This window comes from Rhinolophus sinicus, linkage group LG09, assembly GCF_036562045.2.
Source record: "Rhinolophus sinicus isolate RSC01 linkage group LG09, ASM3656204v1, whole genome shotgun sequence".
Taxonomy (NCBI): domain Eukaryota; kingdom Metazoa; phylum Chordata; class Mammalia; order Chiroptera; family Rhinolophidae; genus Rhinolophus; species Rhinolophus sinicus.
The window spans coordinates 70,510,404-70,528,509 of NC_133758.1; the positions used below are offsets into that span (position 1 = coordinate 70,510,404).

The window sequence follows — 18,106 nt, forward strand, 5'->3', positions numbered from 1 at the left end:
TATAAATAGGCATAGGAAATAATAAATTTACATTGAAATGTCTTAATTTAACCCAACCCCAAAGCATTACCTCGACATTAGACAGGTCATCTATTTCTCTTAAGCGCTGTCTAATTCAACCTCTTTGGTTTCTACAGGTCCGATTCCTGGCAACTTGTTCAGACTCAATGCCTTCCTTCCTCTTCGAACAGCATCGGCTGTTCCCCATTCCAGTTCCATGAAGCCACCATCTACAATGCTGTCAACAGCTCGAGCTGGAAGAGAATCACCATTCAGCTGCCTGACCATGTCTCCTCCAGGTAGGTTGTGTACTAGGGTAAACTTTGTGGAATTATCTGGCATTCTCTACATAGCTTATACAGTGAGCTGAGAGCAACTGATAAAATGAGGCTGGAGTTTTAGTTGCAGCCCTAGTACCCCCTCCCTTTTTCTCTCCCTCCTCTCACCAACTCTTGCCCCAAAATGGCAATTGCATGTCCAAAGAAGAAATAGGAAGAGATAGGATCATGTTTGTAAATGACTCGTAGATCTCGAATTTCCTTTTGACTAAATGCCACGGCACATGCAAACTCAATCACAGGCCCCAAATCACAGATCTCCAACCAAAACCTGTAGTTGGTACTATATCTTTCCCAGTGTTCTGTGCTCCAAAGGCTGCACTCATCTCGGATACAAATACTCTGTGGAGTGTGGATGGTTGGTCAGGATACGAAAAGTCGCAGAATACACAAAATGGAGTGCAATCTTCCTAGAGGAACATTTATTATACTCAAAAGATTTAGAAAATGATAGGCCTCTATGGGAAAAATAGACACAGATTTATTAGGAATAGAATAGGAAATTCACATCAAATTTTCAGGGAAGGCACATGCTTCCAGAATGGCATTTTGCGACATATTCCCAAAGTCTGAGGAGTACACGTTCACTCACCTCTGCCAATCGGTGCTTCAGGGAGAAGTTTGGGAAGCCCTTTTCTCAGAAGTAGTCCCCATTCCTAGAGCTAGAGGCTGGGCACAGCCATGGGAAATAACAGCCTACTGAATCCCTTCTGTCTCTGTGGGACTTTCAGTGCCACACAGTTCCGCTGGATCCAGAAGGGGGAAGAAACTGAGAAGCAAAGCTGGGCGATTGACCATGTGTACATCGGAGAGGCTTGCCCCAGGCTGTGCAGTGGGCATGGATACTGTACCACCGGCGCCGTCTGCATCTGTGATGAAAGCTTCCAAGGTCTGAATCCCAGACTGTCATTTTTGACGCAGGAGAGGATGAGGTTCTCCTCAACACGTGTACAGAGGCCACTAGGAAATGGACATATACTCCAGCCTGGGGGACTTAGGATGGATGACACACTCTTGGTTCACAGTTATTTATCTTTGAAATGAATTATCATAGATAACTTCATGCTATGTTCCTTGAACTATTTTTTTTAACGCAGATTTTCTCCACTCAGAAAATCTATAGTACCTCACATTTCCCGTCTTCCATATAACTCCCTGCCCCCACTCCTACCCCTGACACTTTATTTCCACTCTGGGCCTCTCTCCTTCCTAGTCTAGTTGCCCATTCCTGGATACTTCGCCAGTATTCCTTCTCTCTCACAGCTTCTCCCAACAGCAGCTGCACCTGTCCCCCCAAGACGTAACTGACAATTCAAAATGTTCTGTTTCCCAAGTCACTCTCTCACACAGAAAAAGCTTTCATGACTCAAAAAAAAAAAAAATGAAAACTACATTTTACTGCTTGAGTTTCTAGAGACTGAGTATACTTGGGACAGTGTATCTACTCAACTCTGACATCATCAGAAGTTGCTCTGCTGGCTTGTAAGAGGGCCTGCAGCCCGGCTTTCCTTTGATGCAATGTTTCTAACAGGTTTCTGCCTCTACTGTTACAAAGTTCACTTTACATCATGCCCGCTGGCTCCTCAAAGCCTAACACTTGGCATACAGCTATGCTCAGCACATCTCTCGTGAATGAACCCTTGCATTGCCTTATGCTTTTCTATTTACACAGTGTCCACCAATTTGTTCAGTGGGGTCATTTAGTGCTTATGATATCCCCAGAAGTTAGCTATGGTTAGTGTAAGTATTCCTACTTTACAGGTAAAGAAACGGAGACTCAGGGAGGTTAAATGACTTGCCTAAGGTCACACAGCTAGTAAGTGTCAGAAAAAAAGCTGGTACTCAGATTGTTCTTTCCAGTCAGCCTTGCTGTCTCTCAAAGCTGAGAGATTTTGCCAGAGGGGACCAGAATTATGCAATTTCCCCATGTGTACAATGTAAGAATCCACAGATTTGAATTCTGGAGTAGAATCTAGTTAGGTTTCTTGGCTGATGCTATTTCCTGGCCTCCCGATGAAATGAGTATGACTAAGGTAGACTGCTGCGTGTACTGATGGTAGGGATTGCTCTGTGGTCATCGTTCCCCCAGTCTCATTGTGGCTGAAACCAGCTGGGTCTGTCTGTGTACGAGCTGGAGAATTTGAATTTTAGGCAAATGAACAAATCAGATGTCTCACAAGGAATCCTAGATGTCTGGAATTTTCCCTCTCCCCTGGTCCAACAGAGCTGTGACCTTTTAATTTTGAACTACTGTGGACATTTGGAAAAGTTGGGCTGTTCATATCAAGGGGAAATGCAAGCACATACACATTTGCTAATGTAGCGTCTCACTTAAATGCCAGTGTTTCAGCTTGGTGGTCTCTGAGAGACACTCCAGTTTATTCATTATGTATGTATTTATCCCAGCTTCACTATTCAACATCTTATATTGCTAAGTATTGTGCTAGATGCTAGAATTCAATGATGAATAAAACACAGACTCGCTGTCAAGAATCCTCAAGTATAGAGCTGTAAGAAGAACAAGAACATGACTTGTGGTATCTTATTTTCTGCTTCAAAGTCATGCCAGGGGGGAAGAAATTAGGCTGGCCTCTCATGCCAGGGTGAGAGCTCCCTACTGAGAACCACCGTTGGGAAACATATAGGCCCCACCGGATGCTGTGGTATTTAAATAATAGGTTTACACGAGCAAGAAGTACACCTACACATTTTAGTAAACATTGACTCAGAGATAATGGGATTTATTTCAGCAGTGTAAGCCAATAATTGCTAAAATAAAAGGGAAACATTTATTTCTGGGAGTCTATATCTGCTTGGCATTTTGGCATTCTTACAATGACAACAGTGGATTAAATCTGATATTGAATACTTGTTCCTAAGCTTTGACGATTCTGCTTGTTCCAGCTAATTTTTGCGATTTTTCCCTTCCCTCTAGGTGATGATTGCTCTGTTTTCAGTCATGATCTTCCCAGTTATATTAAAGATAATTTTGAGTCAGCAAGAGTCACTGAGGCAAACTGGGAGACCATTCAAGGCGGAGTGATAGGGAGTGGCTGTGGGCAGCTGGCACCCTATGCCCATGGAGACTCGCTCTACTTTAATGGCTGTCAGATAAGGCAAGCTGCCACCAAACCTCTGGATCTCACTCGAGCAAGGTAACAAAACTCCTGTCATAGTCCAGACACAGCCCCAGTCTCAAGACTGGCTATTGTCCACTGTCTATGAGATATGGTCACAAACGGAATGGAACAGGTGTCACTAAGCAGTGGACACCGAATCATCATTTGAATTTAGTATGAGGAAGCATTGTATGTTTTCACAACTGAGGATTATGCTTTGCTTAAATTTATTGTGGAATTACCTTACATTTCTTCATACACACTAGCTGAGTAATGGTGACATAGGCATAAGCCTAGAGAAATGGCCCAATGTAAAAAAATTGATGCATATCAAATCAACAGATTGTACACCTTAAACTTACACACTGTTTTATGTCAATTATATCTCAATAAAGTTGCAAAAATAAATAAGTAAAAAATAAAAAGTCCGCTATGGATAATCTATATAGATAATTCAATGTAGACCATTTGCAAGCATGTAAATATACATGTGTACGTGAAATAGATTTGCAGTCATGCAATCATATACCTATATTTAACACACGTAGTCGCAATAGATAGAAATGGAGGATGGGTGGGTGGGTGGGTGGGTGGATGGATGGATGGATGGGAACTTTACAAATTCACATGCTAGAGGAATTGCATGTTAATGTGGAATAGAGTGAGCAGAGACTGTGCAAATCAACTAGGGAATTAACAGAGAGAAAGACCCCAGGAGGGCTGGATCTCCTTCCCCACTTCCTCCCCTTCCTGGCTCTGCCACCTTAGCCAGTACAAACACAGCTTTTTAATCTGTATAATTCAAGAAAAGATTGCAAGGCTTCATAAGGTTTGCAAAATACTGGATTAGAGTATTCCCTGAATGCTAAAAAGCATTCAGTAGCTACCAGTATATTTGCGAATTAAATATTTAGTTAATAAGAATGTAGATGTTGGGGGTGGCCAGTTAGCTCAGTTTGTTAGAGCGTGGTGCTAATAACACCAAGGTTGCCGGTTCGATACCCCCATGGGCCAGTGAGCTGTGCCCTCCTTTAAAAAAGAAAAAAAAAAAAAAAGAAAAGAATGTAGATGTTTGCTTGAGGCTTTTCACTTTGGAAAATGTTAGTAGTATATTTTCAGACGCAGAAGGGCAAGTTTGGGGGCCTTCAATATGATAAACAATGAAAATATAATACAATTAATTCCGGTATGGCAACCATGGAGATACCAAAAGTTGTTGTATTGCCCCATCCCATTTTTTCCTACCAAAAAGGTATACTTAATTTAGAGACCACTTGATGTTTTCCTTGGCCCCATATAGAGCTACAACTAGCTGCTGACTTAACTGTTATATACCACATTGTACAAGTAACTTTGTTTCAAATTAATTTATACATTTACAAGTTTAAATGTATTTATGCATTTAAGCTTTATTTGACCACGTACCCTAAGTGGGACTGAATCACTGAGGATAGCCGTCCTGTGTTTTGAAGCTGTCTATTGTAAGGGTAAGGATACCTGTCAGAAGCAAAAGGACATGTCAAAGAACAGCAGGCATGGTCCAGAGCCTGCATGTCTAACTCAGTTTCCCCTCCACTCTGATCTCCAGACAGCCTTTCCTAAAACAGATGTGACAATTTATCCTTGTGTAGCTGCTATTCAGCCTGGAGCTACTTGTAAACAAGTATGTGGCATAAATATCATGATTTTATTCTTTGCCCTCTCCATGTCCTCAGCTGCCTGTTGGGCCCATACCATACCATTCAGAGAATGGAAGGTGTTTCGGATAAAATACTCTAACAAGGTTTCCAACATCATGAAAAAGAGGACAGATCATTGAAAACCAGGATTGTTTTCTTTGTGTAGAAAACCAGCCTTTCCGAGGTTATTTTTCGTGCGCATGATATAAAGAGAAAGTAACCACGTTTTACTATGAATGTGATTTGGCCATAACACTGGATGCTTCTATCTTTACTACATGATGAACTCAGGAATCATGGGCTTTAGAAACAAGAAAGATTTATTTTTTTTAATTAGACAGTAGAACTCCTTTATACATCCTGAACCTTGGGTGAAGACAATTTCCCCTCGTGTTTTTCAGCAAAATCATGTTTGTCTTGCAAATCGGGAGCCCAGCGCAGACAGACAGCTGCAACAGCGACGTGAGCGGCCCCCATGCGGTGGACAGGGCGGTGCTGCTGCAGTACAGCGTCAACAACGGCATCACGTGGCACGTCATCGCGCAGCACCAGCCCAAGGACTTCACACAGGCCCAGAGAGTGTCATACAACGTCCCCCTGTAAGTGGCCTGCTAGGAAGCGTAGTTTCACGCCCCGTCCCTGAGAATCAGAGGTAGAGCTAGAGGTTTGGTGACGTTGCTGGACCAAAGCCACAAATGTCGGTGGTGGCAGAACCACGACTGACCCAGGGCTCCATTGGGTTCCTGTTTCCTAGTAGGACAACAGGCAAAGTTGAAGCAATGCGTAGGGCAAGAGAGAACAGAGAATAACAACAGTGCTTTTTGCATGTTTTCCTTCCTCTGACCAGTATTTGTAGTCCTTTAGAAAACACCATTTTTAACTTTCTGCTGAATACACTTATTCGAAAACGTTCTGAGGATAGGCAACTTTTTGTGACGCTTGTGCCCCCAGCTTCTAGCACAGCGCTCATCACACAGAAGGCACATCATGTTTGTTAACCAAACGTGCTGCTCTTCCAGGTACTAGTGTAGCAAGGGGGATACGGAGGAGAGATGTAAAAGTATTACAAGTCCTTAAAGAGCCAATAAAACGTAATGCTGCTTAGACATAAGCCAATCTAAATTCCATACCCAAAGTTTTGTTGACTTAGATTAGCCTATTATATTTGAAGTCTGGAAGTTACATACCAGAAAGTTCTCTGTTTTCTAATGGTTAACCACTTTGTCCTTCTATCTGTGACCCAGGGAGGCACGGATGAAAGGAGTGTTACTGCGCTGGTGGCAACCACGCCACAATGGAACAGGTCATGACCAGTGGGCTTTGGACCATGTGGAGGTCGTCTTGTGAGTATCTGATACGTAGCATCCCATGTTCTTTTCAGAAAAGAAAGGTTTGAAACTCCCTTGGTATAGCACACTCCTTAATTCAGTAAGAACTATTCCTGAAGAGATGCCCATAGGACTTTGGCTTATACTCTTCGGCTACTGCAATTTATAATTCAAGTCAACGTGAAATAATAAAGCCCCGGATATAATTTAATGTACCTTAGAAAACTTCAATAAGCAAAAAAAATGTATTTAAGGATTTGACAATATTAGTTAAATTGGATCAAACAAAAGTCTCCAAAAATGAGAAACAATGCCTTCGCCAGATCTGGGTTGCTTATAAAATGGAATGATGTCTTAAAGAGGGAAACCATCTGTATTGGTTAATGTACAGAGTATTCCTAGTCAATATGCCCAATAACAAACACCTGTCTTAGCTACAGATGCCCGAGGCATTCTTCCATTTAATACCGTGGTTGCAACTATCAGGTTGGTGCCAAAGTAATTGCGGTTTAAAATAATTGTGAAAACCACAATTACTTTTGCACCAACCTAGTAGAACAAAGAATTCATGGTTTTAGATTCCTCCTGACCAATCCTAGCACCTAACAAGTTAAGTGTGCTCAACCATGGTTTCTCCCATATGATAGGGTTGGCACCACTGTCACCTAGCCGGGTTGACTGTTCCACAGAGAGATGACTTGCTTTTTCTCTAACAATCTAGTTCCTGTAGAACTGGAATGCTTATGTCTCGACGGGTTCGGACTGATGGCTCCAAGTGGTTGGCAAGGAGAGGCGAATCTTCTCGGTAGATAGGTTCAAATGTTCATTCTTTTTACCAAATCAAAAATGAAATCAGTCCCTTGGCTGATTTCACTCATTTTGAAAGCAAATTTAAGTGATTAATTGGTAGGAAAACTACCAGATTTGTTTTCTTTCAATCATAGCCATGAGCTGAATTTTTCAGTCTTGAGTTAGCCTTCGTCTTAGTTTTCACTGAGGCACCTGCTTGCATGGCATCCATATCAATCCCCAAATCTGAGAGCAACCTGGTCCCTACACAAGCCCCCACTGTGCGCTCTGCTGCTTTGGACAACTTGCTGGGCTCTGCCTCCACAAGACAAAGTTGAAGTTTAAAATAACATTTCAGACTCATTTGAACCTACATATGAGGCTGATGTTTTACTTAGATATTGATTTCCTCAGACGACATTATTCCAGGAGAATAGAATAACCTGGGCTCTAAAATAAATACATATATGGTAAGGCTGGAGAGAGATGTCCAAATAGACCAAAACCATGCTTAAAGCCGTTCTGCCCTGGTTACTTTCCTTTCAGAGCAGCGCTTCTCAATCTGATTGGACATCAGAAGACCTTAAGAGCTTTGGAAGCATCAGCAAATGTCCCAATACCCAGGCCCATCCCGACAGATAATTTGGTTTAAATTGACCTGCAGTGGGACCTGAGCATCAGTCTTTTTAAAAAATGATTCCAAAAACTTATTGATAATCAAATTTAGAGTCAAAACCACTTTGTATCTCTCAAGTCTCTTGCCAAGAAAGTTTACATTAATGGGGCTTCTTGTGCCTGACAAAGCATTACCAACTCCTGTGGAAACTTCAAAATTTGTCCTCAAAAGAAGGCAGAACACTAATACTGCCCATAGATAGACATAATAACTCTTAATACTGCATATGTTTGAGTAGATATTTCTTCTCCTGCCACCCAGCCAAGACATTACAGTACCTATTTTAGGTTCCAGAGGCGTATCATCACCATAAGTCCCTCCCTTGAACTACAGTTAAGGAGCAGATGGAGTCAGAAGTGCAAACACAGTCCCCTGGTATGAAATAACCCTTCACAACTCACATGCAGAACTCTGTTCTCTGATTCCTGTTGACCTGCTGCCTCAGAGGCTCTCAAAACACCCACAAGAAGCTTCACCACTCCGTTCCCAAGGGAACCTTCTGGAATACTGGTGTTGGTATTAATTTTTATAAGCAGCTACCAGTATCATGATATTATTACAAGAATCAAGTTCAGATATGAAATGTATCACATTGATCATACCTATTGTTTCTGGTATTATTCTGGAGCAATAATCTGTATCAATAAAGACTTCACTTTTATTCCACCTCCAGAATTTTAATATTTTGAAGATTTTATAACTTACCAGGCACCTCTCTGCTCTGATTCTGCATTATTGTCTCAAAGTCTCAGGGCACTAAAACGTTTTGAATGATTAAAAGAGCATTGCCACACATGCACTGTCGCATGATTTGAGTTGTATTCAGCATCTTTCAAAGAAAAATTTAAAAATTATAACTTCATACATATCACCATATAATTTTATTTATACATATTACACATGTAATCTTAAAAGCAAATGTTATCTCTTTAATGACAATTCAAAAATTTGTTAAAATTAAAGACTTTATTTTCCTACTTTTTTAGCGAGAAATACCTCATAAAGCTGAGTTCAATAAATGAGTTGTTTAAAAAATACAATACAAAGAAATTATGTTTTCAGAACTGTTTTTGATGTTTTACTCTTGTCTCAGGATTTAACATTTCTATGCCACTGTACCCTTTCAAAGGACTTCTTGCAGAAGAGTCTCGAAAAGTTTTAAGGCATTCACTAATTAATACAACCTTGGTAGCTCTGCAAAATAATTTAATGATTTTATAAGCTTAAAACAAAAAAGAAAGTTCCAGAAATTGGGAAAAACAAAATATAATAATTTTCCAGAGTGTCTCTCAACCAAATGAGGCACAAAGAAGCTAGCTGATGTTCGTCTCATGATTCACAAATATTACTAATTATCACCTTGCTACTGCAGATGTATGGTGACAAGTAGACATGTGGAATACTCCCATAAATCCCTATTAATTCAAAATATCCTCTTTAGTCACTATGTTTTTGTATAATAACATTTAGTCATATAAACTAGTCATGTTAATTCCTCAAGTGTGAAGGGGAGAGAAGACTGAGGTTCGTAGCTAAAGAAATACAAGCTCGACCTAAGGGAACACTGCTAATAGGGCTACTAATATGTTTTTCCAACTACTGGTTGCGGGGGATGGGGGTCTAGATTTTTACAATGTATTTCCTTTCCTGAGAGAAGACTGGCCTTAATGGAGCTCTATTACCATAGTTTTTCTTGAGTGCATGCACACTGGGACACATGCTAAAAACCCCTAGAAAGAAAAGTGTGGTCACGCATGGGATCTTGAGTTTCACCTCAGTACTGCCCATATTTACCAAGAAAACATAGGCGCTTGCTGAGAACAAAGTTAGCACTTTTGCAAGTATTTCAAGGTTTAGGAATTCATCCTAAATGAACAAGATACATAACATATTTTTAATTTAATGGCTTCATTTCTAAAATACTCCCTGTGGAAGGATTTGAGTCCTAAGTATGGATATACCGAATGACAATCCCCCATACCATAAAGATAAAAACCACTATATAGCATTTAACAAGCAAAGTCACCTATGCTCTGTGCTTGTTTGAAAGTGAGATCTTCCCACTCTGATGCTTTTCAGTAAAACCTGCCCATGGAAAACGCTTCCTGATGATTAGCCCTGCTAATCTGCCGCAGAAGAGAGGAACTGAATTGACAGATCACTTTTTCCAGCCTCACTAGCTTACAAAAAGTCCTCATTCTGTAAAGTCTGAATGACGTAGCTTAACACAATCAATGACAATCAAGCGTCAGAAACCTAATTTATCGGAATCATTTGCTAGTGTAGAACATTTGTTTTTCAGTCAATGTTTGTGAATACATTTGGGCAGATCCCTCACAAGATCCATGCTGGTGGGGTTCTTCTTAGGATAAAAGAGAATTCTTTGTCTTAATCTCTTTTGTTGGGCACTCATACTTTTCTATCCTAAGAATCTCCCTCACCAAACTTATGCATTTCATTCACACATCACATTTCGTGTGTATGTGTCTAAGTTACAAGCTGTCATGTGTATAATGTGGGCCAATTTTTGCATGTGTACCTCGAAAGCAAATCGTAAAGAGTTAGCCTATGTGAATTGATGTACGAAAAAGCGAATGATTACCACAGTTACTGAGAACTGAAAACCAATATGTTGCTAGCTATGGTCTTACATGCATTTATCAGGTTTTAATAATATGCGTTCCATCATGACCATCCCCTCATGCTATTCATTATCAAGATACTGTCACATTTTTGGCACAAATGAGTTATGGAGATGAGTTTATTACATTTATTGCAAAGCATATTTATCCTTTATTAAATTTGACTGTGTTATCTGATATAGAGGACTTCTGTATTTTTATATATTCAGGAATAAGTGTTTTCTAAAATGTAAATAATTGAAAAATCAATAAAATTAGTGGTAGTTATTAAACTATTACTTTCACATTTATACTTCACATGCAACATTTATGCCAAATGTAGTACTCTAGCTACATGTACCTTGACATATGGTTATGAGCAAATATTGCATGTTGCATTACATAGAAAAGTTCAGTATATGTATATATTAGGTATAGAAGAATAAGGAATAACATCTTGAATTTTTATTTTCAAAAGAGATGAAAAATCCTATATTGCGTCTAAACCTCATCAGACTTTTATGACTAATCACAGTGCTGCATGCATTGAAGGGCATTTTTTAACTTGTGTTATATTTCATTATTTGCTGTCATTGGTTTTCCACTAGAGTAAGGTAAGTCTTCTTATTAATTCTGGGGAACTGTTTACTAATAGTTTCACTGCTGTACCTACGTTAACTGAGAAGTTTTGTAGAAGACCTTCGCAGTTGAAAAAAAAATCTAGGAAAACAAAGTTGTATGTTATATTGAGATACATTAGAACATTTGAAACCTGTATCATGTAAACTCAAAATTCAGCCGAATTGTGAGAATTCTCAAATGTATGCACCATTGAGCACGGCAGCGAGAACCAGAGTGCTAATAGGCATTCCTTCACAGGGAAACAAACTTGACTACGTGCCTCGGGCTGTATTAGGTGTTATTGAAGTGCTCACAGTTTATAAATTTGTTATGAAGGACAATGAACACAGAACCGTGTGCCAACGAGCTAGGGGTTCTGATTAAATGTAATGTCTTTCAAAAGATCTATTGTGCTGCAGATGTGTGATGGTGCCTTACTTCTCAATTCTGTTCTAAGTTAATTAACGAATTGGCAGAAGGGAGTGGATTTATTCATAATATGTGTGAGTTCTAGATCCTACCCTTAGGTAAGATTGGCCTTCTTTAATATATATGTACATTTGTCCTCTAATGGAGATACTTAGAAAAGAAGGTGAAATGGTTTTCATTTATTAAACATCTGCACAGTGTGCTAGAAGTTTTCTTTTAACCCTTACAGCTCCCTGAGGTACACATTATCAGGTATTATTCTCAGCTCCATTTAGCAGAGAAAAGAAATATGAAATCTTCAACTTTTGTGAGCTATATGAGCCTCACTTATTTACATGTAGCCTTCCTGAAAATGCATGGCCTTGAAAATAAAATGTACAGCTTCTTCTCTGCGTGGGGAATTTCATTGATTAGTTTAAATGGGAACATTCCCTCTTACACTCACCAATATTTCTCTGAAAGATATGGCAGTCCATTGAGTTCTTGTGTCTGCATTTATTTAAAGTGTTATCTATTGTATCATATGTTTTGATGATAAATAAATTAGTTACTGATCAGTAAAAATGCCTAAATTTCGATGAGCTCAAATTACTTCTCCCAAGTGTCTATCTTCCCCATTTCCTTTAGAATCCATTAAAAATCAATTGACTTTTTTCATAATAATAAATGATCTAAGATAGTGATTCCAGTGAAGAGTGTGAGTTCAAAAGAGCAGAGAGTCACTAGTTCTTGAAAGATCTTACAATATCCATATTTCCTATGCAGAGAGAAGGAAGCATTTTATAATTTAATATGCCATCTAGCTTCCTAAACTCTCTAAGTGATAATGGACATTTAAGTTAGCATTTCCAAGAAGCTTCTGATGTTCATTCTTTCTTCTTTCAATGACTTACTCAAAATGGGAGAATTTTAAAATGAACCTAGTTCTGTCCACAGCCAAAGCAAGTTAATATGTCAAACAGCATAGTTGATACGTCTTCAGATAAGCATTATCTGCTTTCATTGAACTTATAATAAAAATTACTTTCCCTATAATTGCAGTGAAGAAATAAATCTTTATAATTCCATCACACCTATTATTATTTTGGTTACCAGGTTATCTATAGCTATACGTCTATTTGTATCAAAAACAAAAATAGGCTCACAGATCTGATCCACACACACACACACACACACACACACATACACACAAAATGTGACCTTTAAACTTGTTTAAAATTCCTCTGATGCCCAATCCTGTAAGTCAGACATTTTAGAAGCCACAATAACTGTTTGATAACCATGTCAGTTTATTAAATGGTCCTAGAGGCAGACAGAATTTTAGTATAGCTTCCTATGGTGCTGGAATGTAAAAGCTCATGAACTGGAAAAATCTGCTTCATTAGATTCCACCCTAACTGACTACAGAGATATTTATGTTTTACATACAAAATTACTAGTCAGTTTCAAGGACACTTTGAAAATGTGGCCATTTTTAATGTGACTATATAGACACTAAGCATTTATAACAAACTTCAGTAGCAAATGCTGTGTGCATATCAACATTTGCAGGGATCCAAAGATAAGCTATCGATGCATAAATGTATTCAAATTGTAAAAGTATCCAATAAATCAAAATGCCCCCTAAATTAGATGCAAGCATCCACACTGAGCCGATAGTCAAGGTATTAAAGATCTGAAACCTGTTGGTATTTATTTTCTCACTTATAAAGATGGAGAATTTAAATGAGTCCACCATATGTAAATAGCTATACGGAGAAGTTCCGTTAAAGCCATTAAACATACACATCAATTTTGTTTAAATTAAATGTTCCTTTGTTCCATTGAGATAACTAAATATCTTGAGTGTTCTGAGTTTATCTCTTTTTCCATGTAAAATATTTTCACTATTTTAAATTATCTTTGGGTACCTTATATCTTTAAACATGTTTTCAACAAAATAATTTTCATTGCTTTAACTTTGCAGTTATTCCTTATAGTTAAAGAGTAATGATTTACAACAGGAATCCAATCAGTAAGTCACCAAAAGTTCAACAAACATGCCTTGACCACCCACCGGTGAGGCAGGAGGCTGAGGGCTGTGGGGTAGGGTGGGGGAGAGGGGCATGGGCTGCTGTACCACTAGAAGTTTAGTCATGAGCAGCCAAGATATGAACACAAACAGTCTTCATTCAAAGCAGAAAATGAGCACTATGAGACTTCAGAGTAGAGGGGGGGGAATAACATCTGAAGGGGGTAAGCAATAAATAAAACGTGATATTTGAAAAATGAGTAGAAATTTAGGAAGTGATATTGGGGATTGACAAATGAGGCAGATGGCAGAGGAAAGGACTTGAAATCCTGCGTAAGATTCAATGTGTCAGGGACTTGAAATAACTGGCTAAATTGACATACATGTGGCCCCATATACGAGAGGATCGTGAATGTCTTTTTAACAAGGTAAAGCCAGCATTTGAGGAAAAGTTTACTGAAACTTGTGTGCAAAATCCACTGCATGAATTGGCAGTTACCAAGTAGTCACGGGGATGTAAAATACAGCACCAGGAATATAGTCAATAATATTGTAATAACTATGTATAGTGCCAGGTGGGTACTAGACTTATTGGGGTGATCACTTCATAAGGTATATAAATGTCTGACCACTATGCTGTACACCTAAAACTAATATAATATTGAATATCAACTGTAATTGAAATTTGTAAAAGTATTGTTAAAAAGAAAAAGGCATTTGGCAGGTCCTGCCGAGCAGCATTTTAGCATTCCAGAAAGGTTGGACTAACGGGCACACCCACGCGCGGTGGGCACTGGCTTCCCAGCTCCCTGGCAAGCTCGGCATTATTACAAATCATTACAACATTTGCCAATCCAAAAAATCCACTGTTTGTATATGAGTATGTGGGAAGATACATACACACATACATACCATTACACAGTCAATGACACTTTCTTAGTATTTTATGGTTTCTTTTCAGTGGTGTTTTGTAAGGAGAGAGAATGAGGAGGCCACTTGAGGGGGCCACTGCAGTAGCTCAGGGACAGGGTCATAAGGTGACCTAGGGTGCTGGCAGGACAACTGGGGCCAGTCCCAAGATTTGTAATTAAAGAGATAACAGCATTCTTTCTCCTGACACTTGATTAGTTCGATTCCTTAGGTCATTGTCCTTTTTTTGTAACTGGACTTTACATAAGCAGCAATTTGTACTTACAGCAGATAATAAAAAATGGATGAATTAATTTCATCCTTCAACTGTGGCACTGAAACTAATCAGCTTGGTTGATACACATAATACTGTCACACGTACCACTTTCCCACACTGTCACATGGGGGAGGGAGGTGGGCAGTCAAGCTACCTGAAGATAAACCTGACTTTTCTGTGTTTTTCTCTACAACGTCTTCAGAGTATTTTCTTAGTTTCCATCCTATGGTTTCTAGCATTTGGATCACAGAAGTCCAGAGTGGAAAGTTATTAGCACTTCATTTTATTTTCTAAAATATATATCAATGTAATATCTATCTTTGTATCTGGTTTTCAGCACAGATGCTATTAATTTTCAATTAAATGTATCTAATGACATTCACTTTATGTATTTCCCTTTGAGAAATTTTATTATACATTGTCTTTTCTAGTGATCAAACTTAACTATACAAAATTCTCATTTTAATGGTTTCTGTATGCTACAATTGTTAGTATAATTATGCTAAGTATAATGTAATATATCATACTAGGTAAAACAGTATTATTATACCCCCTTCCTGATATAATGACCATTATTAACCCAGAAGAATACACTGCTCAGTGCAAAATTAACTTTTACCTCTTCTTTATCCTAAATTCAAGTTCATGTCACATTGACCTTCATGGTGGAATCGCATCACATGATACTGTCCTGTTCTGGATGCATTTTATGTTCATGCAATTAAGGAGGAAAAGACTTTGAGACCAGATAGTATTCAAGAGACTCAATCAATTTAGAAAATATTGACAGCCTCACACTTAAAACCACATTTTGATGCCACATATAGATATGCTGTAACTCAGGTCAGTGGGTAAAAGGAGTAGGATTTTTTAAGTGATGTTGTAGATAATGCTCCTTTTAAAAGTATATTTTCCATCAAAACTTTAACAGCTGTCTCTACCAGTATCATACAGTTTCCTGCAGGCTCCTAAAATCCATTTTCAGCATTTGTATCAGCTTCATAGATAGTATGTATGTTTGAATGTGTGTACATACAGGGGGGAAATATATGCACACATACATACAGTTATACATTCAATTACACTTTGTAGTATTTTATTATCTATTTCTAGTAGAGTGTCCCTTTCCTGAGGTTATGTTTATAGGCTATCACCCCAGCTACTTACTGTTTGATGAAGGCAGTGGAATCCAACATTCACTTGCCTTGAGCCTGCATAAAATAGGAAGCTCAACCTGATTCAGTTAACAGTTCCGTTCTTTGTTTTTGTTTTTGTGGATTTTTTGCTTTTTAAGCTTTAAATGAAAATGTTTGCTAAAGGAACCAAATTACGTTTCCTACTTATTAAAGATGTATTTAAATAAAGCAATGGGTAGCAGCACATGCTGTCTTTCAAGTGAATTAATCCAAGTCAGAATTTTCAGAAAGAGTTCAAGAATAAAATTTTAAATCCCAGAATAGTTTCAATCCACTTTTGCTATGAATCAAGAGAATTTGCCATTTTTTTCTAGTTTGGAGCTCACTCATGAGAAGAAGGGGATTTCTTCAAGACCAAAGGCGGTGAAAATGGGTGTCAACCTTCAGTGATTCTGTCCTGGGGTAGTAATGTCAGCATGACCTATGAACCCTGAAAATTTTCAGATAAATATATGGGTAACTCAGGACCTAGACGAGATTGTACTTTCAGTGATGGGACTTACATGCTCTTTCTTCTTTCCCTCTCTGCCTCTGTCCTTTCTGATTCCAACAGCACTCGCAAACAAAATTACATGATGAATTTTTCTCGACAACATGGGCTCAGGCACTTCTACAACAGAAGACGAAGGTCACTTAGACGATACCCATGAAGAATCAAAAAATTTATTTTTCCTTCCAACATGTGATGTGTTGCTTTCCATTCTTTGAAATCTCGCACTGCATCTGATATCAGGAAATTTCTGTGAAGGACACAGTGATTCACTGAAAGCCCTTCTCAAGACTGAGTGTACCACTTTCCCACACTGTGAACTAATGACAAGTGACTTATTTTCTCACAAGTAAATGTCTTCATGTTGATGTGTCCGTGAAAATTGTGATCTGTTGTAATATCTGTTACAGTGGCAGTATTGGAAAATAAGAAATAGTTTAACAGAAAAAAAAAGTTTAAGCACAAAAATTTAAGAGATTTTATGTTTAAAATGGCATTTAGTACAGTATTTAACATTCTTGGTCACAAAGCTATTTAAGTGGACTGTATTTCAGCTATGTATCATGTTTTATATGATTAAATTATCATTGTCCTTTTATGTATTCTCTTCTACAATATAATACATTGACACTGTATTTACTTATGTTGCAATATTTTGCTGCTGAATTTCCGGCTACTTATATTCTGCAGAAAATTCATTGAAATACCTACTCAAGAAGATAGTTGTAAAGATACTGTATCTCCTTTAATATACTCCTTAAAATGTATGTTGGTTTAGCGTTGTTTTGTGGATAAGAAAAATGCTTGACATTGAAATATTTTCTACTTAAAAATTGTGGATGAAAACTCTATCTCCCACAAAGGAGTTCCCATTTCCTTGTCTAAAGATTTTTTTTAAAGTGTTCCGTGGCTGATTTACTAACAGTAACTGCCATTTGTGTCTGTGGTAACAGAGTGATTTGTAAAACAGTGGATGTTTTCATTGTGTTCTCTTTGTGGATTGTTTTCCTGCGGGTCATATTCATACATTCTGATGAAGTTGTACCAACACCAGCAACATTATAATGGACCTGTCGCCCTGAACTCCGTATTAACCGAACTAAAAGGTTGCATTCTAAGATGAACCAAGCTAAAAGCCCATACTTAAATAAAAATTATATCCAAAAGCCATTTGAAGCTCATTTGTCTTTATTCATTCTTAATTAAATTTTGTGTAGGATTTGTAAGCTTGGTCAGGCTTGGAAAGAACAATGTCAAATGTATTTACTGGTGTTTCATTTCATCACAGAGAATAGCAATTATGAATTTAGCCATTTATCTCTTATTCGGCTTTTTCTATTAGTCACTCTGTAATTACACTAAGAAAAGTCAATAAAGAGTTCTGAAAATTTTTGAACTCCTGAAAATTTTGTGAGCTGCTAACACAGTGCCTCGTGATAAGCACTCAGGCATTTATTCAGTAAATATTTGCTGAGTGCTTGCTATGTGCCAGGCACTATGCTAAGTGTTGAGGATAAAAATAGTGATTGAGACATTTTCTCTAAAATTAAAAGTTTGTTGATACTGTTGAATTTGTTGATTTCCAGAGGATTAAGAACATCTAGGTAATAGAGCAATAAATGG

General features: G+C 38.2%; 1 protein-coding gene across 4 annotated transcripts in view; it reads left to right on the forward strand.

Annotated features, from left to right (window-relative positions):
• RELN (reelin) overlaps positions 1-17,653 on the forward strand; it is a 502,053-nt gene extending 484,400 nt beyond the window's left edge. Inside the window, exons 59-65 of one of the 4 annotated variants that reach the window (XM_074340623.1) lie at positions 138-299; positions 1,070-1,227; positions 3,274-3,493; positions 5,538-5,735; positions 6,381-6,479; positions 7,186-7,269; positions 11,029-11,158. In XM_074340623.1, the coding sequence (XP_074196724.1) occupies positions 138-299; positions 1,070-1,227; positions 3,274-3,493; positions 5,538-5,735; positions 6,381-6,479; positions 7,186-7,269; positions 11,029-11,158 (1,051 nt within the window). Of the gene's footprint in view, positions 1-137; positions 300-1,069; positions 1,228-3,273; positions 3,494-5,537; positions 5,736-6,380; positions 6,480-7,185; positions 7,270-10,008; positions 10,976-11,028; positions 11,165-16,546 lie in introns of those variants that run through there. The other 3 variants (XM_074340625.1, XM_074340624.1, XM_074340626.1) reach the window with 3 other exon arrangements.
• Positions 17,654-18,106: the final 453 nt, after the last annotated feature.